General features: G+C 38.3%; 2 protein-coding genes across 4 annotated transcripts; one reads left to right on the plus strand and one right to left on the minus strand.

Moving 5' to 3' along the window:
• The first annotated feature begins 1,185 nt into the window (after positions 1-1,185).
• Positions 1,186-2,419, plus strand: LOC121400001 (DNA-dependent metalloprotease SPRTN-like). The gene is made up of 3 exons (XM_041582219.1): positions 1,186-1,311; positions 1,448-1,570; positions 2,093-2,419. The coding sequence occupies exons 1-3, from the start codon at positions 1,186-1,188 to the stop codon at positions 2,288-2,290; spliced, it is 447 nt and encodes a 148-aa protein (XP_041438153.1). The 3' UTR covers positions 2,291-2,419.
• LOC108708286 (Fanconi anemia group J protein homolog) lies at positions 2,126-20,754 on the minus strand. Of its 3 annotated transcripts, none has more exons than XR_005965461.1 (6): positions 20,595-20,750; positions 18,858-18,962; positions 18,666-18,763; positions 17,285-17,396; positions 11,674-11,839; positions 2,126-2,264 (listed from the first exon to the last, which is right to left on the minus strand). XR_005965461.1 is itself a non-coding variant. In XM_041582220.1 (4 exons), exons 2-4 carry the CDS (start codon positions 18,756-18,758, stop codon positions 16,257-16,259), a joined length of 279 nt encoding a protein of 92 aa, XP_041438154.1. In that variant the 5' UTR covers positions 18,759-18,763; positions 20,595-20,754; the 3' UTR covers positions 15,895-16,256. The 3 variants fall into 3 exon arrangements, 1 of the variants encoding a protein (XP_041438154.1); XR_005965460.1 differs by having other exon boundaries at positions 18,858-18,986; XM_041582220.1 differs by lacking the exons at positions 2,126-2,264; positions 11,674-11,839; positions 18,858-18,962 and adding an exon at positions 15,895-16,330 and having other exon boundaries at positions 20,595-20,754.
• Positions 20,755-22,575: the final 1,821 nt, after the last annotated feature.

Here is a 22,575-nt window from a genome sequence, read left to right on the forward strand (position 1 = left end):
GGGTATTAGTGCAGGTATAAAACCATGAGTGTCATGCCATTTTCAACACTTAAAAGATCAACATATTTGCTGTAGTCACCTACTGACTTGTATAACAGGTGGGCACAGAAGATGTCCTAGAATTGGCCATTCTATAACATACCAAAAGTTAGCTAAAAGATGAACCACCCCTTTAAATTACTGGGCCAGTGGTATTTTCTAGGCTGCCTCCTCTGCCTGCACCATCCTCTCATTATAGCAGATCAGTAAAACATTCTGAACAGTTGTATTGTAAGAGGCTTATAGTTATCACAGTTAACCAAAATCAGAATGAATCATAAAAGCCCATGAAGATTGAAGTCTTATGTATTCTTATTATGTACTTCTTTGTATGTACTGAATGGGATAGTATGATGGTTATGAAAATGAGGATTAGTTTCATTTTCCTAGTCACATATTTATGTACCTAAATATATATATACCTAAATCTAATAAAAAAGACAAAATAATAACAAAGGTCTTTGGACGAGTTACTTTCAAAACATATTAAAAGTTCATTTTTAAATAGTTGCCTGATTAAAAATTACAGTTGCCTTTAGTTAACAATAGTATGGCTTGTGGCCAACAAGTTGATGACATCACAGTGAGGAGGAAGCAATTGAATTGTGACATCACAATGCAACTGACAGCATCATTCAAAGCGCTCACACTTGAGCTGCATTTGCAAAAGCAACATCACAAGAGAAACACCAGAAATTAATTGAGAATAAATATGGATACATCAACATCGAAAAACATCACTAGACATCGTTTAAAAGCAAGAACTCGACAACGCTCAATGACTCGTCCACCCTTCAAGAATGATTCAGTTAAAAATTCCTACTGGGACAAAGTGGGGATTGAACCAGATATTCAGGGCCTGTTTAATGAATTTAATAGCGAATACTTTTATGGAAAGTTGCCTCAAGTTAACTTAAAATGGACCTACAGGATTTCTACGTAAGTCATGAACTAAAATATATGATAACATAATGGTTAGAGGCTGATAGATCCTGGTTAAAAAACACATGTAATCTTATAGAACAGCAAACCTTTGATAGAGGATGCTGGGAGTTCATATTATAGGCAAATTCACATATATAATATATGACACAAGTAAAAACTAAAACTTAAATTACACTCAGGAAATATATCAATAATCCTTGGATGTTAAAGCTTCATATTTTGTCTTCTAGAGCTGCTGGGTTATGTTGGCCAGATGGTAACGGAAACTATATAGTCCGCTTGAATAAACCCCTCCTTGAACAGCGACCACGAAGAAATACAGCAGAAGTAAGAACTTTGTATTTTTTTTTTTACATTTCGAAAGTTATTTTATATGTTTGTAAAAATCGTTCGAGACAATAAAGGTTTTTCCCTTTCTTAAATGAATAGTATTTAAGTAACTAGATCTTTCTTTACTCAACAGATCCTCCTGCATGAAATGATTCACGTGTATCAGTTTGTCACTTGTGCTCGTGACTTGGATCATGGGGCATCATTTCAATACCATTGTAGGCGCATTAAAAAACTGACTGGAGTCAAAATTACAGTAAGTGATTGCACACCATACAGTTTTACAATTACACAGTCTAGCTGAAAATCCCCTCAGTTAAGCTTATACTGGGGTGATACTGTATATATTCATTAGATTAATATTTTATATGCGGTACAAATGAAGGCCTAGCAGTTCTGGAAATAAGTTGACTCTGCTACAATACCTCCATCAGAGAAAGCACAGATAGAGGAGATATTAGTTAAATGTCATTATATGTGACAATAGTAAGGGCCAGTTGATTAGTTCCCCAACCCCATATAGTAATGCTGCGTTTGTACTCCAGTCTTCTATGCTTATAATTCATTGGCCAAGAAACATAAAGCTGTGATATATTTTGTTTCTGTACTGTAAAAAAATGGTCCCTATATTTTTTTTTTTATAATTTTTTGTCACAGAAATACCTGTGTCTGATTTAAGAATGAGAGCTAAGGCAAAGTAAACATATTAAATGAATTTATAAAATGCAATTACAAGATGCTATATTATATATAAGTTATATGCTTTCTCATATTATAGACCTACCACCAGTTTCATAAAGAATATGATGAACTGAAGCGCCATTGGTGGATATGCCAGGGACCATGTGGAGAACTCGTAAGAAGAACTATGAACCGGCCACCATGCACAAAAGCACATAAACGGAAATGTGGAGGAGATTTTGTAAAGATTCAAGAGCCAAATGAAAGTCCTGCAAAGAAGAAAAGGAAAATATGAACTACAGAATATTGTTTCAAAAACAGAAAGGCTCTTGACTACTGAAATGAACCAGAATGCAGAAGACTAGAACTGCCGTTGTACATTTACAGAGAACCGTTTTTCAACTGTCTATTAATTATATGTATTGTTTTTAACAAATCATTTTTTATCAAATAAACTTTTGATCAACTTAAACTGCATGTTTTTGTTGTCTTCTTTTAATGAGTATTGGTAAGGTGCAAAATATATGTAACAAACTGGGTTAGAGCAGCAGAATTAACAAACCTTAAAAATGTAGCCTTGTCACTTCCCTCAAACAGGGCTATACCCTTCCAGTCTCCCCAGGGCCAGTCTTTAGATCTACTGATCACCTGCTAAAGGTCTACTGGTAGATCCCGATCTAGCTTTTGGGCACTCCAGCGTTAGGGCATAACTGGTAGTTATGTCTTCTTATGCATTCTTAGTATGTACTGAATGGGATAGTATGATGGTTACAAAAATGATGATTAGTTTCATTGTCTTAGTCACATATTTATGTCACATTTCAACAGTATAAGATAAACAAGACACCTGCCATCATTTGGTCAGCTGTTAACCATAAGTCATATCAACTATTTCACCCACGCCAATTGCCCTCATTACATTGTGCCATATATATATATATATATATATATATATATATATATATATATATATATATATATATATATATATATATATATATAGCTTCCGTGTAAGTCCGCACTCGTCACTTCATGTATTATTTCGGGTGCAGTGTATAGATTGTAGTAGACAGCGTTCCAGACATTAATGCATCCGCATCGACGTTTCGGTTCATGGTCTTGAACCTTTCTCAAGATGCTATACCATATAAATTAGCAATCAAGTTACAGAATTTAAACCAAACAAAGTCCCGCCCATCCAGTGACACCACGGCAAATGATTGGTGAATTCCACTATATCAATTATTACAAATAAAGCAATATAACATTAAATATATATACAATATCAAACTTATAAAGAAAGGGAAAAAAAACACAAAAATTTGTCAAATGGCTCAAGTGGAGTCAGATCTTATGATTTTACAGAATTTAACGCTGGTCAAGAAAACAATTAAGTGAGCAATACTCATTAAGTCCATTAGGAGAAATGGTACCAAGAGTTTTGATCCAAAAGGATTCACGTTGCAGTAATAGCCGGGAACGGTTTCCACCCCGACGAGGTGCCGGGACATGGTCAATTGCTAAATATTTAAAAGTGGGTAGCCCGTGTCCCATCTCCAAAAAATGTTTGGCCACTGGTTTAGTGGTTTTGTTGTCTCTAAAAGCAGTATTAATTGCCGATCTGTGGCCATCAATGCGTAATCTAAGCATCATGTCTGTCTTGCCGACATACGACAAGTAATAGGACAAGTAATCAAATAAATGACGTGTGTAGTTGTACACGTGATATGATGTCTAATCAAAAATCGGTGTCCTGTTCGAGGATGTACAAAACTTGTCCCAGGTGTCATATCGGCAAGACAGACAAGAAGGGCATCTAAAACAACCACACTTGTTTGAAGATAGCCATGTTGGGTCTGGTTTAGGAGGTACATAACTATTGACGGGATCTCCCACAACTAATAGATCTCTCAAATTTTGACCCCTACGAAATCCAAACATAGGGGGGTTGGGACTAATCATATCCAACCGTGGATCAGCTTTAATGATCTTCCAGTTCGATCGAACCGCTTGTTGGATGGAAGGGGATAAATAATTAAACTGTGTAGAAAGTATTAAAGGGCAGGAATTACTGTTTTGTTTTGATGGCGACACAATTCTATTTCTTGCTATATTAAGTGCCTTATCTAAATCTTTTTTGTGATAACCACGCTCCAAAAAGCGTGTGGTCATTTGTGTGAGTTGTGTTGCGCAATTGGATGGACTAGAGTTATTTCTCAACACCCTGCAATACTGTGATATTGGTAATGATCGTTTCAGGGCAGGAGCATGACAACTTGAAGCATGTAAAAGGGTGTTGCGGTCTGTTTTCTTACGGAACAAAGTATATTCCAATTTTGACCCATTGATTTTTAAATTAAGGTCTAAAAATTCTAATTCAATGCCACATTTAGATGTAAACTTAATTGAACCTGAACTTTGGTTCAGTTCTGTCATCATGCCTTCAAAGCTCTCAATCGTACCCTTCCAAATTAATACAATATCATCAATGAACCGTTTATACATCACAATATGATGGTGGAATTTAGGCAAAATATGGGTTTGTTCAAATTGATGCATGTATAAATTTGCATAAGAGGGGGCCATTGGCGCCCCCATCGCTGTCCCCGAAATTTGTTTAAAAAATTGGTCTTCAAAACGGAAATAATTGAAATTGAGACACATGGTTAATAATTCAATTAGAAAACCAATGGGAGGTCCCTCATAGTCAGAAAATTCCAAAAGTGATTTCTCTACAGCCATCAAACCATCACAGTGTGGGATGCTGGTATATAAGCTGACTACGTCAATAGTAGCCAACAATAAAGTGTCGTCCTCTGGAAGAATAAGATTTTTTATACAATCTAAGAAGTGGGGAGTGTCCCTTAAATAGGATTGTGTGGTTTGAACCACTGGTTGGAGCACTTGATCAATATAAATACCCAATGGATGTAGCAAGCCATCCCTGGCAGACACAATAGGCCTGCCTGGTGGTGCAATAAGGCTTTTGTGGATTTTAGGAAGGGCATATAAAATCTGGCATATAGGAAAGTCCTGTTTTAGATATTCATGTAATGTCTGGTTGATCCAACCATTATTTAAAGCTGATTGCAATGAAGTATCAATATGCATTTTGAATATCTTAACAGGATCTCCCTTAAGCCGTTCATAAACCCTTACATCCGATAATTGAGAAAAAATTTCCGCTCTATAATCACTATAATTAAGGATCACTATCCCCCCACCCTTATCGGCAGGGCGAATGACAATAGAAGTATCTTGACGTAGAATATCAATGGCTAAGGTTTCTGCCCTTGTTAGATTATTGTGAATTCTATGCTGCTTGGTACAAAATTGGTCAACCTCGCGGTCCATAGCCTGTTTAAAGAGTTTAATTGCAACATTCTGTGTAGGTGGACAGAATGTGCTCTTGAGTCTCAAATTGTTCACTGGTTCAGAGCTTTCCCGATTATCTCCACCGAAATGATCTTTCAAATTCAAAGTCCTAATGAATCTAAAAAAGTCAATGTCCCATTTAAATCTGTCAAACTTGGTGGAGGGCACAAAACTTAAGCCTTTTTGTAATAGGGAAAGCTCAGCTTCTGTCAATGTATGTGCTGAAAGATTAAACACTGTCGTGGTTGTTATTGGCGCGATCGTCCTCTTCTTACCCCTCCTCGTGGGGTATCTTTTCCTCGATTTGATGAAGGGGGAATTGGTGGACGCGTTTGCAACGTATCTGTTTCTAAAAATTAGATGCAGGAATTTGTGTGCCCAATGCTGCCCCATCCTGTGTGGCATTAGGGGTTTTTTTTATATTGTCATCAGGGTCAGAGTCCCCGGAACTAGAGTCAACTGTTAGTAAAGAGCGTGGGCGATTCTGGCGTTCCTTAAAACGGCGTGATGTAAATTTATAGGGCTGTGTCTTATCCCCACTCAACCACCGATATACTTTGTGTGTGGAATAATCTTCGTTGACTTTGCGTAATTTATCTCGCTTAAAGCGAAGAATATCTGCTTTGTAAGTTTCTACTTGCGCATTTGTGGCAGCCAGAATGTCCTTAGCAGAATCAGCTGTAAGTAAATCATGGTGTTCAAGTTCAAATGATAAAAGAGACTTACGTGCCTTGGTAAGTTCAATTGACACCTCCTCGATGACAAGAACCATGAGGTCCAGCGAGCACCGATTAAGGACGCCGGTCCATTTCCTGCAAAAATCCGGGTTCCATCTGCCTATAGTGGGCATATTACGAATGCGGAAACCTCGCGGAAATTTTCTTGGCCCGATAATAGTCGGAAAGAAACAGGCCGTGCAGGTCCAGATCAGTCACGCGTTGTTTTTAATCGCGAGAGTTCCTTACCGACATCTTTGATATTGGTACTGGACGGCAATTCAGATTGTGTCCCTGCCCACAGTACACGATCAGCGTCGGCTTCAGATACATGCCACGTCTCGGCATAGTCTGACAGAAGACCCGCTCGTTCCGCAAAATCCTCCATGGTGGAATGGACTGTTTCGGTACAAATTTGGAGTTAGAAATCACGACGGTGCTGGACTTGGTTATCCAATCCCGGAATAAGACAAAACAGCTTCCGTGTAAGTCCGCACTCGTCACTTCATGTATTATTTCGGGTGCAGTGTATAGATTGTAGTAGACAGCGTTCCAGAGTTACACGCACACCGTATTGAAAAATAATAAATTATTTATTAGCACATTAATGCATCCGCATCGACGTTTCGGTTCATGGTCTTGAACCTTTCTCAAGATGCTATACCATATAAATTAGCAATCAAGTTACAGAATTTAAACCAAACAAAGTCCCGCCCATCCAGTGACACCACGGCAAATGATTGGTGAATTCCACTATATCAATTATTACAAATAAAGCAATATAACATTAAATATATATACAATATCAAACTTATAAAGAAAGGGGAAAAAAACACAAAAATTTGTCAAATGGCTCAAGTGGAGTCAGATCTTATGATTTTACAGAATTTAACGCTGGTCAAGAAAACAATTAAGTGAGCAATACTCATTAAGTCCATTAGGAGAAATGGTACCAAGAGTTTTGATCCAAAAGGATTCACGTTGCAGTAATAGCCGGGAACGGTTTCCACCCCGACGAGGTGCCGGGACATGGTCAATTGCTAAATATTTAAAAGTGGGTAGCCCGTGTCCCATCTCCAAAAAATGTTTGGCCACTGGTTTAGTGGTTTTGTTGTCTCTAAACCAGTTGTCTCTATATACTTTTTAACCAGTTGTCTCTATATACTTTTTAAAACCATTAGGCGGGGGTGAATAAGGCTGTGACCACAAAATACATGTAGACAAATACAAGAGTCCTCTGTACTCAACCCATTATCAGTATATTTAAGACAGAGACATTTTGTGCATACTGCTACTAAAAAATGCCTTACCCTTTAAACAAAACAGGGATTGTTTGTCTATATATTGCAATATATTTAAGCTGGCCAACTACGTCAAAGTCATCCCATATCTGGCCAGTCCTATGCTCAATTTTCATCTGATTCATTAAGAATTCTATTGCTTCATTATACATTTTACAAAGGGACTAAGTTTTACCTGCAACTTACTAGCTGCTTTCAAAGTAAAACTCCCAAACTTGCCTGCCCTTTTATTAGACACCAGTGGGATCACCTGACTATAGCTGGGAAGGGTGGGAGCTACAACATGGAGCTGGTCACTGCGCCTGTATAACTATAACAAACAAGGCAAAGTTGTGCTCACCACTAATTTTTAAAAACCATTAAGCGGGGGTGAAATTTGGCTGTGACCACAAAATACATATAGACACTAAACTCAACCCATTATCAATATATTACTTTTTAAAACCATTAGGCGGGGGTGAATAAGGCTGTGACCACAAAATACATATAGACAAATACAAGAGTCCTCTGTACTCAACCCATTATCAGTATATTTAAGACAGAGACATTTTGTGCATACTGCTACTAAAAAATGCCTTACCCTTTAAACAAACAGGGATTGGTTTGTCTTATATTGCAATATATTTAGCTGGCCAACTACGTCAAAGTCATCCCATATCTGGCCAGTCCTATGCTCATTTTCATCTGATTCATTAAGAACTTACTTGCTTCATTATACATTTTACAAAAGGGACTAAGTTTTACCTGCAACTTACTAGCTGCTTTCAAAGTAAAACTCCCAAACTTGCCTGCCCTTTTATTAGACACCAGTGGGATCACCTGACTATAGCTGGGAAGGGTGGGAGCTACAACATGGAGCTGGTCACTGCGCCTGTATAACTATAAAAAAACAAGGCAAAGTTGTGCTCACCACTAATTTTTAAAACCATTAAGCGGGGGTGAAATTTGGCTGTGACCACAAAATACATATAGACACTAAACTCAACCCATTATCAATATATTTAAGACAGAGACATTTTGTGCATGCTGCTAAGGAAAAATGCCTTACCCTTTAAACAAAACAGGGATCCTTTGTCTATATATTTGCAATATATTTAAGCTGGCCAACTACGTCAAAAGTCATCCCATATCTGGCCAGTCCTACGATCAATTTTCATCTGATTTATTAAGAATCCCTGTTTTGTTTAAAGGGTAAGGCATTTTTCAGTTGCCCTTCCTAAGGATTTGTCAGTGTGAAATATCTAAATAATAAAAAGGAAAGGACACCTGTACACAACGGAATCAGAAGGGGGTGGCTAGTTTCCATTGGATGATATGTTTTACTCCATCTATAATTTTTCAAGACAACTTATTGAGTGGATAGAGAGTACAGAGAAAGGGAAAAAGAATAGGGAATGAAAGAAGAGGGGGAGAGTTAGGGGACTTATGCACTGGAGGGTTTGACATATAGACACCAAGGGGGACATTAATCAAATGTCGAATCTTAGAGGTTTTTTTATAGCTTGAATGGAAAAAACTCGAATCAGCAAGTTTGGGGTTAGCAACCCAAAAACTCAAATTGATCAAGTTTTTGGCGAAACCCCCCCCCAATAAAAACCTCAAATTGATCAAGTTATCGACTAGAGGGCAAAACCCTCTGAAAAAAACTTGATCATCATAAAGGCTATTAACATCTTCAAATGGTTCAAGGGGACCTCTGCCATTTGACTCCTACATGAACTGGACAGCTTTTACATTGAGTGTAGTTTCGGATTCAAACTATTTCCAGGGTCAGGGATTAATAAATCTTTAAAAACAAAATCGTGGGGCTATTTTAACCGTAAGAAATTTCAAAATTTTGTGTAAAACACACTCAATCCTTAATAAATCTGCCCCCCAATGTCTCTATGGTTGAGATTTCAACCACAAAGGTATGGTTAATTAATATTTTCCCCATAAGTGCCATTGCCTCTTAGAGGGGGTTTCATATTGAAAATTCAAGTATAATAGCAAAAGGTTTTTCTAAGTTAAGATAAGTAGCTTTATGTTTGGTAGGGTGGTTTGTTTCCAGTTCTGAGCTAATATGTTCCTGCATATGAACAGTATATAAACATAGCTCAGAATTTGTCCACTGTCCTCTCTTCAGTTGGTTTGGAGTATCCATCCTAGTAAGGCAGTTTTTAGTAACGGTTTCACTTTTGTAGTCAATACGTCTATAAGGGTATTAGTGCAGGTATAAAACCATGAGTGTCATGCCATTTTCAACACTTAAAAGATCAACATATTTGCTGTAGTCACCTACTGACTTGTATAACAGGTGGGCACAGAAGATGTCTAGAATTGGCCATTCTATAACATACCAAAAGTTAGCTAAAAGATGAACCACCCCTTTAAATTACTGGGCCAGTGGTATTTTCTAGGCTGCCTCCTCTGCCTGCACCATCCTTCTCATTATAGCAGATCAGTAAAACATTCTGAACAGTTGTATTGTAAGAGGCTTATAGTTATCAAAGTTAACCAAAATCAGAATGAATCATAAAAGCCCATGAAGATTGAAGTCTTATGTATTCTTATTATGTACTTCTTTGTATGTACTGAATGGGATAGTATGATGGTTATGAAAATGAGGATTAGTTTCATTTTCCTAGTCACATATTTATGTACCTAAATATATATATAACTAAATCTAATAAAAAAAGACAAAATAATAACAAAGTTACTTTCAAAACATATTAAAAGTTCATTTTTAAATAGTTGCCTGATTAAAAATTACAGTTGCCTTCAGTTAACAATAGTATGGCTTGTGGCCAACAAGTTGATGACATCACAGTGAGGAGGAAGCAATTGCATTGTGACATCACAATGCAACTGACAGCATCATTCAAAGCGCTCACACTTGAGCTGCATTTGCAAAAGCAACATCACAAGAGAAACACTAGAAATTAATTGAGAATAAATATGGATACATCAACATCGAAAAACATCACTAGACATCGTTTAAAAGCAAGAACTCGACAACGCTCAATGACTCGTCCACCCTTCAAGAATGATTCAGTTAAAAATTCCTACTGGGACAAAGTGGGGATTGAACCAGATATTCAGGGCCTGTTTAATGAATTTAATAGCGAATACTTTTATGGAAAGTTGCCTCAAGTTAACTTAAAATGGACCTACAGGATTTCTACGTAAGTCATGAACTAAAATATATGAGAACATAATGGTTAGAGGCTGATAGATCCTGGTTAAAAAAACACATGTAATCTTATAGAACAGCAAACCTTTGATAGAGGATGCTGGGAGTTCATATTATAGGCAAATTCACATATATAATATATGACACAAGTAAAAACTAAAACTTAAATTACACTCAAGAAATATATCAATAATCCTTGGATGTTAAAGCTTCATATTTTGTCTTCTAGAGCTGCTGGGTTATGTTTGCCAGATGGTAACGGAAACTATATAGTCCGCTTGAATAAACCCCTCCTTGAACAGCGACCACGAAGAAATACAGCAGAAGTAAGAACTTTGTATTTTTTTTACATTTCGAAAGTTATTTTATATGTTTTGTAAAAAATCGTTCGAGACAATAAAGGTTTTTCCCTTTCTTAAATGAATAGTATTTAAGTAACTAGATCTTTCTTTACTCAACAGATCCTCCTGCATGAAATGATTCACGTGTATCAGTTTGTCACTTGTGCTCGGTGACTTGGATCATGGGGCATCATTTCAATACCATTGTAAGACGCATTAAAAAACTGACTGGAGTCAAAATTACAGTAAGTGATTGCACACCATACAGTTTTACAATTACACAGTCTAGCTGAAAATCCCCTCAGTTAAGCTTATACTGGGGTGATACTGTATATATTCATTAGATTAATATTTTATATGCGGTACAAATGAAGGCCTAGCAGTTCTGGAAATAAGTTTACTCTGCTACAATACCTCCATCAGAGAAAGCACAGATAGAGGACATATTAGTTAAATGTCATTATATGTGACAATAGTAAGGGCCAGTTGATTAGTTCCCCAACCCCATATAGTAATGCTGCGTTTGTACTCCAGTCTTCTATGCTTATAATTCATTGGCCAAGAAACATAAAGCTGTGATATATTTTGTTTCTGTACTGTAAAAAAATGGTCCCTATATTTTTTTTTTTATAATTTTTTGTCACAGAAATACCTGTGTCTGATTTAAGAATGAGAGCTAAGGCAAAGTAAACATATTAAATGAATTTATAAAATGCAATTACAAGATGCTATATTATATATAAGTTATATGCTTTCTCATATTATAGACCTACCACCAGTTTCATAAAGAATATGATGAACTGAAGCGCCATTGGTGGATATGCCAGGGACCATGTGGAGAACTCGTAAAAAGAACTATGAACCGGCCACCATGCACAAAAGCACATAAACGGAAATGTGGAGGAGATTTTGTAAAGATTCAAGAGCCAAATGAAAGTCCTGCAAAGAAGAAAAGGAAAATATGAACTACAGAATATTGTTTCAAAAACAGAAAGGCTCTTGACTACTGAAATGAACCAGAATGCAGAAGACTAGAACTGCCGTTGTACATTTACAGAGAACAGTTTTTCAACTGTCTATTAATTATATGTATTGTTTTTAACAAATCATTTTTTATCAAATAAACTTTTGATCAACTTAAACTGCATGTTTTTGTTGTCTTCTTTTAATGAGTATTGGTAAGGTGCAAAATATATGTAACTAACTGGGTCAGAGCAGCAGAATTAACCAGACCCTGTATGTCCACAGCATCTCCAGTGTAGGTTGGAGCAGGAAGGATACAATGCATTCTTTTCAGTGTTACAGACATTTGAAGTATTTGGTAGGGGAGGCACAAAGCAGTTTCCAAGTCTGTGGATCCAAAGACAGTTGTAAGTCTTGTCCCCACTTAGCAGTGGCTGCAGTGAAGCTTTTGTAAAAGACACACACAAGTGTCTTTTGCTGGGTTTGTACTTTAATAACTAGCCAAAGTTTCCCCCCTAGTGTACCATCCCAGTGTATGTTGGGTAATAGTTTTTTTTTTTTTTTTTTTTTTTGCAAATGCCTACAGCCAAGGTTTATGTAAAACTACAATACCCAGAATGCAATTGGAGTAGGAAGGTGTAGAAATTTCTCTTTGCTGCAGTTCTAACCTATCAGTCCCAACCTGTCTGTAGTACAGACTGCAGCCCGCTCCACCTGGTATGTGATAATCACATGTGCCATACAAGTAGAATTATAGTTCTTCTTCTATAGGCTGTTGTCATATTGATTGTTCAGTGTACTAATTGGGCTGTTTTTGGTCTACTTTTAAAATGAGTTTTGGCTACTTTTTTGATAGTCTTTGGCTGTTTATGAAATGTAAATCTGGCAACCCTCTGACTAGCAGGTTAGGTAGCCAGTCTAAGCAGGTAAAAATGCAGGTTGTGGGTTTAAAAAAATTGGACCTGCGCAATCCCAATTAACCTGCCCATGTCCGGACTGAGATTCAAAACAGGCCAAACAGTCCCACTAAATTGTGACTGTCTTTGGCATTTTACAGCTGCCCCTCTTGCATTTGCCTGGCTGGTAAAAATGATGGTTAATCCCAATGTTATTAATAGGGGAAAAAGATAAATATATAGGAAGGCCGGTATTTTTTTCCGGAAAAGGTGGCAACCCTACCTGCACTAGTGATGCCCCTAGGGTTGCCACCTTTTCTCGAAAAAAAATACTGGCCTTCCTATATATTTATCTTTTTTCCCTATTAATAACATTGAAATCAGGCCAATAAAATACCAGGCAGGTGGCAACCCTAGATGCCCCCCCAAACAGCTCAGATGCTAAAAGTTGAAATCGGCGAGCGGGAGGGGGACGGCAGCAACCCCTTAAACGCCGCTGCTCCTAAGATAGCCATTCCCCCCCTAAATCTCACCTCACCAAACGAGGGATAGTTTTTAGTGTATGTGATAAATGTGGCCCGAAACATTGCTGTAATGCCCTAAAAAGTTTTGCAATAAAGCTATTTTTATTCTACAAGGACAAGCGGTGCTCTTCCATTCTGAATTTCGTTTAAGTGTATGGCCAGCCTTGGAGGGTGCTGACAGTAACTTGAAGCTGGCCGTTTAAGTGTACGGCTAGCTTCAAGTTACTGTCAGCAATTGCCAAGTATGAGTTCCACTCATATTCCAATTTCTTATTAATGTCAATGCATGGTTGCTAGGGTAATTTAGACCATAGCAACTAGATTGCTGAAACTGAAGGTTCGAGAGCTGCAAAATAACTCCGTTGTACCATAAGCATTGTAACTTGAGTGGCAAGGGGAGCCGTGGCTCCCCCAGAGTTTCCCTACTTAGTGACAAAGTAGGGAAAACAATGAATTACTTAGACCAGTCCAAACACTGGAAGCTGAGGCTCTATTGGAAGCAAACATGGAGTCCAACCAATATAGAAATAATGGGTACCTTTTTTTCAGACAAAAGTAGAAGCTACAAGCAGAGAAAAGTTAAATAGTGCGCGGACGCCCACAGCAAAATCCTTATACCACACACATTCATTTTACCCTAGCTCATCACTCCCTCAATGCGGCTACATGCAGGGTTACTGCGTTTAATCCATTTATAGACATGCGGTGTGACGTCATTGTAAGGGCCGAAGGCTCAGTTAGTAGTGAGGACCAAGGAGGAAGCAGTTCGTAACACCAAGTTCACGGTACAAAAGGGTTCAACAATATGGTCAAAGTCCAGGCAAAGGGGTCAATCCAGGCAGAATAGGGTCAATACAGTTTAACAGGCAGAAGTCGGTACACAAGAATCAAAATAACAAGGCTAGAGTCACACCCAGGAATGCACAAAGTGAAAGCTATATTTGGGCAATGTTGCAGTCTTTAGGCTCCTTTAAAAAGGCCATTCCTTGATCCATCTTGGATCGAGGAATGGCGTTGATGAGTTGTTTCCCTTGCAGTCATGATCTTGCGACACAGGACTTGTGATGTCCGGACTATCTTTCCGGCAGGAGCCGAGGAGCTCGACATTAGCGCTGCAGGACTTTTAAATCGGGATTGTGTGTTGTGATAAAATTGTGTCTGTTTCCTGGAAGACGGGGCTGCTGGGCAGTATGTGATTGAAATGAGCGAATTAGTTTTTGTGTTCTCAATGAAAGCAATAGAATGGTACATTCCTGTGCCATGTGAGAAGTTCATTCTATCACTTCAGGTTTAGGGGGTGTTGAATACAAAAGCTATTATTTTTGGATAAGAAATTTTTCAACATGCACTCATTAGAAATGTCGAATGGTTGTAAATGTAAATGTTATTGAAAGAAGTGCCCATCTGGCTATTTATGTTCTGCACTGCAGGCTCTGACTCCTGAAACAATGCTGCAAACCTGCTGAATAAACTCCTGACTCCTGTTCCAAACACTTCCTTCGACTCCAGTTACATTTACTAATAAGTTTACTAATAAGTACTAAACTTACTAATAAGTTCAAAACAATTGAAATGAATGAAGCAAAATGCAAAGTTGCCTCGAATTACATTTTCTTTTATTATGAAAAAAAAACAAAAACAGTTTTTGTATGTTCGACCATTTAACATCTTCCATGGTAGATGTATCTCCCTGCTTACATTCGTTATGTTTAAGTGGATGATAGTCCGCTTAAACTAATCATGCTATGAAGGAGTTTTATACCTATAGGATAATCAAATTTCTTCCCTGAATAGTACACACTTTTTTTGTGAAATAAGGCCCTTCTTATAATACCTGGTCTGCTTTATCAGATCTTTATTATTTTACACAAGTACCCCTCAACAAATTATTTGTTCTTAATTCCTGTACTTTTGCATCTGTCATAATGGGCATCTCTCTCCCTTTCTTTTGAACCCCAGCAACCTAACCGGAGCAAACTATTTGATTTATGTACATTATACATTTTATAAATACATTATACAGTGGGACTCTTTGGCAAAAAACAGGACCATTGGAAGGTATATAGTTATGTAATAAAAATAAGATAGGGAGCCATGGGGCAGTGCAAACAGATTTGTTTATATTCAATTTTGAAATCTGACATGGGGCTAGACATTTTGTCAATTTTCCAGCTGCCCCCAGTCATGTGACTTGTGCTCTGATAAACTTCAATCACTCTTTACTGCTGTACTGCAAGTTGGAGTGATATCACCCCCTCCCTTTCCCCCCCAGCAGCCAAACAAAAGAACAATGGGAAGGTAACCAGATAACAGCTCCCTAACACAAGATAACAGCTGCCTGGTAGATCTAAGAACAACACTCAATAGTAAAAACCCATGTCCCACTGAGACACATTCAGTTACATTGAAAAGGAAAAACAGCAGCCTGCCAGAAAGCATTTCTCTCCTAAAGTGCAGACACAAGTCACATGACCAGGGGCAGCTGGAAAATTGACAAAATGTCTAGCCCCATGTCAGATTTCAAAATTGAATATAAAAAAATTTGCTCTTTTGAGAAATGGATTTCAGTGCAGAATTCTGCTGAAGCAGCACTATTAACTGATTCATTTTGAAAAAAAATGTTTTCCCCATGACAGTATCCCTTTAATAAGATTCTCCCCCTGCAGGTTAACAGGGATGGCACTTGTTAGAAATAACTCTGTTTATTAAGGATGTTGTTAAGAATTTACAAAATGTAACAATTCAGTATACTGCTGTTGATTTTTTCAATTACAAGATTGCACTTGACATGTTCTACATCACATGAGTGTGGACAATACATGTCTGTACATTTCTATGTACTTGAGAACTGTACCCTTTGGTCAACTTCTTTTCTTTAATTTTTATTTCTTCATTTGTCCTTTTGTTAATGCAAAACTCCAATAAATACAATTGTAAAAAAACGAGCAGGGGGTATGGTTGTGATGTAACCCTTTATTCATCAGGATAGGTGGGGGACAGCTTGAGGTCTGTTTCGTAGGGCAGCACCAGACCTAAATACAGACCTTCTGCAAATACAGGGAAAAGGTAAAATGTGTACGTTTTAGTTGGATTCTTAATATAAACCAATACACTGTCTAATTTAGGGTTCAAGGTATTCTTAAGGTGGCCATAGACACACAGATCCCATCTTACGAATCGAGGATTCGTACGATTTTCGGATCGTGTGTGGCGTATGCCATCTTTTGTCCGGCGGAGATCGTTCGTTTGGTCGATCAGTCAGGTTTGATTTTGACCGACCGATCCCGCCGGAGCCATGACTGTTAATGGCATATCGGGGAAAGATCCGCTCGTTTGGCGATGTTGCCAAACGAGAGGATCTTTGCGTCTATGGCCATCTTTAAGGTCCCCATTGGGTCCAGGACAACATCATCATTTTAATATTATCCAGCTTGTGAACATGTGACATTTTAGATAATTGAAACAGGGTGGTTAATGTCCTTGTAGTAGGTGTCCATTATGCAGGGGGGATGTCTGTGCACTGGTAATGTAATTATTTACCTAACAAAAACCAGACATGGAGCAACATCTTTCTGAATTTATTTAAATTTAAAAATATCACCTACATTCTCATGGTTTAACCAACAGGCGAAAAGTATATTCAGCCGAAGCCCTGTTCATTGAACTCCTGTTGAAAAGGAGTATAGTATTCCTATAAATATCAAATGGGCACCAACGCATTTCGAGAAAACCCTTGAAACATAAGCTGATGATTAAGGGGTATTCCTGAAAAGCATTATGCGCCCATTTTACAGCAGCCACCTGTTTCTTAAAGTTACTTTACATGGCGATGTGCCCTCAATGTTTCTTTTTTTGGTAATGGTAATATCATATAAAGTTTTTTTGAGACGGCTATGGACAAACTCTGGTAGGGCCAAATATGATCGTTTTGGAAAGCACAGAAATGTGAAAAAAAAGAAACCTATCTATTCTAAGCACTCTTAAACCAATCAATGTCTTACCATATAAAGACTGCTGCCATGCAAGTGCAGAACATAACAAGGCTAAGCTTTTTCCACTTCCAGTTGGACTTTCTAGCAAGCAGTGCTGTTTACAATTCAGGCCTCTCATAATCTGCAGAATAAATAAGAGAAATTTTAATAATCTAGTAATTAAACAGATGCAAGGAAGTCTAAACCTGAAATATTGGCTGAATTTAACTAAACTCTTTTTTTTATTTAAAGGGGAGTTTCACCTTTAAGTTAACTTTTTGCATGTTATAGAATGCCCTATTACTAGCAACATTACAATTGGTTTTTATTTTACAAATGTTAACTTTATTTATAAATTGCTGTAAGGACCCACAGAACTGAACAATATATATTTTTTATAGTTATTTTAATTATTTGCCTTCCTCTTCTGGCTTTTTCCAGCTGTCCAATGTGTGTCACTGACCCGGCAGCTAAAAACTTTAACTCTGTAAGGCTGCAAATTCATAGTCATTACTTATCTTTCTATGCAGGCACTCTTTAAATAATTATCTGGTTGCTATGGTCAATAAGATCATAGCATCCAGTAGCTAAATACTAAACTGGAGAGCTGCTAAACAAAAAACGAAATAACTGAAAAATCCTAGACAAATGTCTACATAAAAGGGATGCACTGAATCCAGGATTCAGCTGAATCCTTCTGCCAGGCCGAACCGAATCCAAATTTGCATATGCAAATCAGGGGCGGGGAGGGAAATCGCATGACTTTTTCTCACAAATCAAGGAAGTAAAAAATGTTTTCTCCTTCCCACCCCTAATTTGGATATGAAAATTAGGATGCGGCTTCTGTTCGGTATTCGGCCGAATCTTTCGCGAAGGATTCGGGGGTTTGGCCAAATCCAAAATAGTGGATTCGGTGCATCCCTACTACATAATACCAAAAGTTAAATTACAAGTGACTATACCCCTATAAGCCCACATTGTATGATCTAATCAGATGCATATACACACCATTCGACTTTATGTTGCATTTCACTTTTTGTATTTTTTTTTAACTCTCTTTATTAAATTTTTAATAATTCAGCAGAAAAGTTTCAAATAAACAATATTTGCCAAGATAAATAAATAGATAATAAAGGCACTAATGACAGGCTAGCTTATTACCAATATTAGGATTTGTACTACTTACCTCTTTATTTAGGTCGTTTATATGTCTATATGTTTATGTGTCTAGCTATGAGAAAGCAACTGAACATTAAAAATAAAAAAAATAAAAACGATAATTTAAAACTGTAACTTGCTTTAAAAGGGTGGTTTATACCATATATAACGTATGAAAAACCAGGTGTATTATATGCTAAGTCTTGGAACTTCACTAAAAACAGCTATAAAAACTTGCTTAAGGGGAACTTACTGAATTCATCATTGCAAACTGGGAAGGATACGCTCTACATGGGAAGAGGATTTTCACCCCACCAATTGTATATTCTGAAAGTACGGGTGACATTTTATCTGAAAAGAAGGTAAAAACATATTGGAATTACAGTTAATAACAACATAAAGTTTAAACTAAAACCCCATCTTTATTGGAAAATCAAATCCTTACCAACAAGGACTGGGTCTCTCTAGCCAAAAAAATGCTCCATGCTATTTTGCTTGTTTTTTTACCAGAAAGAACCCAGAGATAGGCAAATGTACAGGGATCCGTTATCTAGAATAAAAGAAAGATGCTACTCTAAAATATAGAATAGCACAACTCTGATTAACTGGCTGATAGAGGCAATAGTCGTAGAAATAAAACCATCATCAACTTCCATTCTACAATGGTAGGGTAAAGTGGATAATGGATGCAATGCAACCCACTCCCACATCAGGCAAAATCACAACTTTTAGGCTAGGGATAAATAAGTGAATATCTCTTATAATAAATATCTTCCCACAAAAATTACAAATAAAATCCCCTCCCCTGTTGGGTGAAGCTCCAAAAAATGTTTACACCCATGTCAAATGCATTTGGACATAACTGGCATCGGTCAAATGGGTCTAAAGCTGGTAAAGCATTTTTTTAATGTGAAATATATACTAATTTGCAAGAGCAGTTTCCAAAAATCAGGGCAGTGTTTTGATTCAGTGCCACCCAAGGACCTCAGCCCTCAATCGTCCCATGCACAGAAGGACTTGCTGTACGGATACTTCAGGCGCCCCATTTCCCCTCAGCTACCAGATTTAGCTGGCAAGTATCTGGCAGTGGCCAGAGATGTTTTTATGTATATTTTTATTAAACCATATAGACACGCAAAGCTGCCCCCCTAGTCTTGGGTCCTCGTTTGGGTCCCTATATAGTACATATGGCCCTGTCAAGAATCCATAGAGGGGAGGTACCTCGCTGTTGGGGATAGGGTTGCCACCTTTTCTGGAAAAAAATACCGGCCTTCCTATATATTTATCTTTTTTCCCTATTAATAACATTGGGATCATCCATCATTTTTACGGGCCAGGCCAGTAAAATACCGGCCAGGTGGCAACCTTAGTTGGGGATAGGGGATAAGACATAATACAGACACTGTGTACTGTATGCAGATGAGAAGGTTGAAGCCATACAAATGTGTATTACACTATTCATATCTTCAGCTCTCTACATTTTACACAGGTTGGGTAAATACATGCATTTGTGGCATTCTGAAGAACCGGGGAAACCCATATTTCTCATGCTTTGTCAATGTGCCCATGACTAGTAAATTTAGCAAATTATTTGCATTTTGGTAGCCTCAAAGTTAGACAGATTTGGAAAGCTTGTAATTGTGAAACAAAGCCAATACATTGTTTATCTAGTTAATTCTTAAGCTGTGGCTCAGAAACCCCCAAAAGCACAGATTGTTTAGGGAGGGTTCCCCTTGAATACAGTGGGGGTCATTTATAAAAGCTGAGCCTATTTGCACCTGGGCAGTAACCCATGGCAACCAGATTGCTTTCGGGTTTTAACCTGCAGCTGGCTGGAAAAAAAAAAGATAGTCACTGATTGGTTGCTATGGTTTACAGCCCAGGAGCAAATTTGCCCAGTGTTTATAATTGAACCCTAGTGACGTTTCATTGAGCGCCAGACAATACTCGTGCTGACCCAATTGTCAGGTTGGAAAGATAACTACTAGCAGACTTCATCCTGGCACCACTAGGTAGCAACTGCCCAAGCTAAATAAGCGAATACCTTCACCTCGGAACGGACTCCTAAAGTAAATAAAACTGCGTGGCATTCCGCGACGATTTTCTTTTGGGGGGGGGAAGCATGAGCTAGCAGTGAAAGGGTTAAGAAACAGAAATGCCCACACAAGAGCACCCTACATACCCGGGCTGCAGCCCCACCTTCTTGTGTGTAGTGTTACACCGCTCTGACATTAAACCCCGCCTAGTAACAGCACTGTTCTATATTGACAACTCCCGCTCTTTCCAGTGGATGGGCCGCAGCAGTAGCAGCTCCATAGACAGGCTTTCAGGAAGTGTGACGTTACTACCACGTGACCGACTTGTGGGCGGGATGTGACCTAGGGAAGTGTGTAGCTCCTGAATGTTAGTCACAGCAGAGCAGGACAGCAGCTTTAAATGAAGAATTAACAAAGTAAAACGTAGAGGGTATAAAGAGCTTATTAAAGATAAAGGGGAGAAAAGATTGCTGAAAGAGAAGACGTGTAGGAGAGCTAAGCTATAAAGCTGAGGAAGGTTGAGGCATCAGAGAGGGATATAGGGAACAGGACAGTTGAAGACAGAACACAGAAAGAAAATGAATGTAGAACACAAGAGAATGAAGGATTTGGTAGCAGGATAATGGTGGGAGGATAATACATTTTAAAAATGTGGGTTAATATATAATATTACACAAACACACAATACACAGGCTGCTTTGTGTTCAGCTGAATTTTCAGCCAAGAAAAGTCATAAGCACAATTTTCATTTTAGTCACATCGCCCTCTTCAAATGTAAGGTGTTTTATTTTTGTATGTAATAAATTGTGTGTGATAAATGCAGTCATTTTAGGTGACAATACGCAGGCAAGGTGCGGAGCTTAGTGCAGTTGGCAGCTGAGGAAATTCAAACACATATATACATTTATGGTCCATATATGTCACATACTTGGGTAAATATATGCAAATTTGGCTTCAAACTGTGTAGCCAAACGAGCGGGACTCTCCCCGATATGCCCACATTGAAGTGGGCGATATCGGGCTGATACGATCATGGGCCCTAGGGCCAAAGATTAGATCATAATGGATCCGATACGGGCGGATACGGTTTGCGGGACCACATAGACGCACAGATACGGCCGTGATCCGACAGGATTTTTTAACCTGCCCGATCGAGATCTGGTCGAAAGGTTGATAAAGTGAAGCCTGTCCGATGGCTCCACAGAGCAAGTGTCACAATTTTCACCCTAATTCAAGCATTTAGTACAAGAGAGGGCCACAGTAATGGGGGGTTATTTAGGATGGAGGGCTGCAGACCACTAGAAAACTGCATTGTGCAGGGAAGGCTATTCCATACGATAACTGAAGTGGACTGTTTGTGAAGTTTATGTGGGTGGACTTCTATTTTCACTGCCACCATAAGGTAAGTAGAGGGGGTACTGCAGTCAGGGCTTCATGGCAAAGATGAAAATGCATTATTAGGTTAGAAATGGGCAGGGCTTACATGGAGTAGGCAGCTATTCTGCATAATTATGACTTGGTCTGGGCAGTTCAGGCACATGATCCATGTATGCCCCAATCCATGCATGTATTTTATTTTTATTAACACCCTCTTCTTCTGCCTATGGCCATCCACTTAAGCCCTGATGTACCCCAAGTTTGGCTGAATCTTACTTCTTTTCTGCTGAGATTAGTCAGAATTCATTGCAAGCCCTGACAATTTACATAAGTCCTCTTAGCAGTATTTTATCTACAACTTTATTGTGCATGTACATCGACACAGTTTGACTGCCAACTGCATGCTCCAGAGCACTAGGGAGACCTAGCGTCTGGCAGTGTCTTCTCCATTGGTGGGCATGGATCATGACAGTAAATGGTAAGTATTATGCACAACTAATTCATTGGAAGGCTGAGCTGCAAGGCCACCAATGGGAATAAATCAGTAAGGGAAGTTGTTGAGAAGTCTTTGGTGCTTCTAAAATTACTAGTAAGTATTCCCACAAAATGGCAGCCCATGTATTAAAAAACGATGTCCTAGGCCCATACATTTAACAGATATCTGTCCATGATGTTCTTGAGCAGTCTGAGGGCTATGAACGTCTCTTGGGCCTCCAGCTGTGAATTATTGGGCTAAATCAATGCAATTTA

This window comes from Xenopus laevis, chromosome 2L, assembly GCF_017654675.1.
Source record: "Xenopus laevis strain J_2021 chromosome 2L, Xenopus_laevis_v10.1, whole genome shotgun sequence".
Classification (NCBI taxonomy): Eukaryota; Metazoa; Chordata; class Amphibia; order Anura; family Pipidae; genus Xenopus; species Xenopus laevis.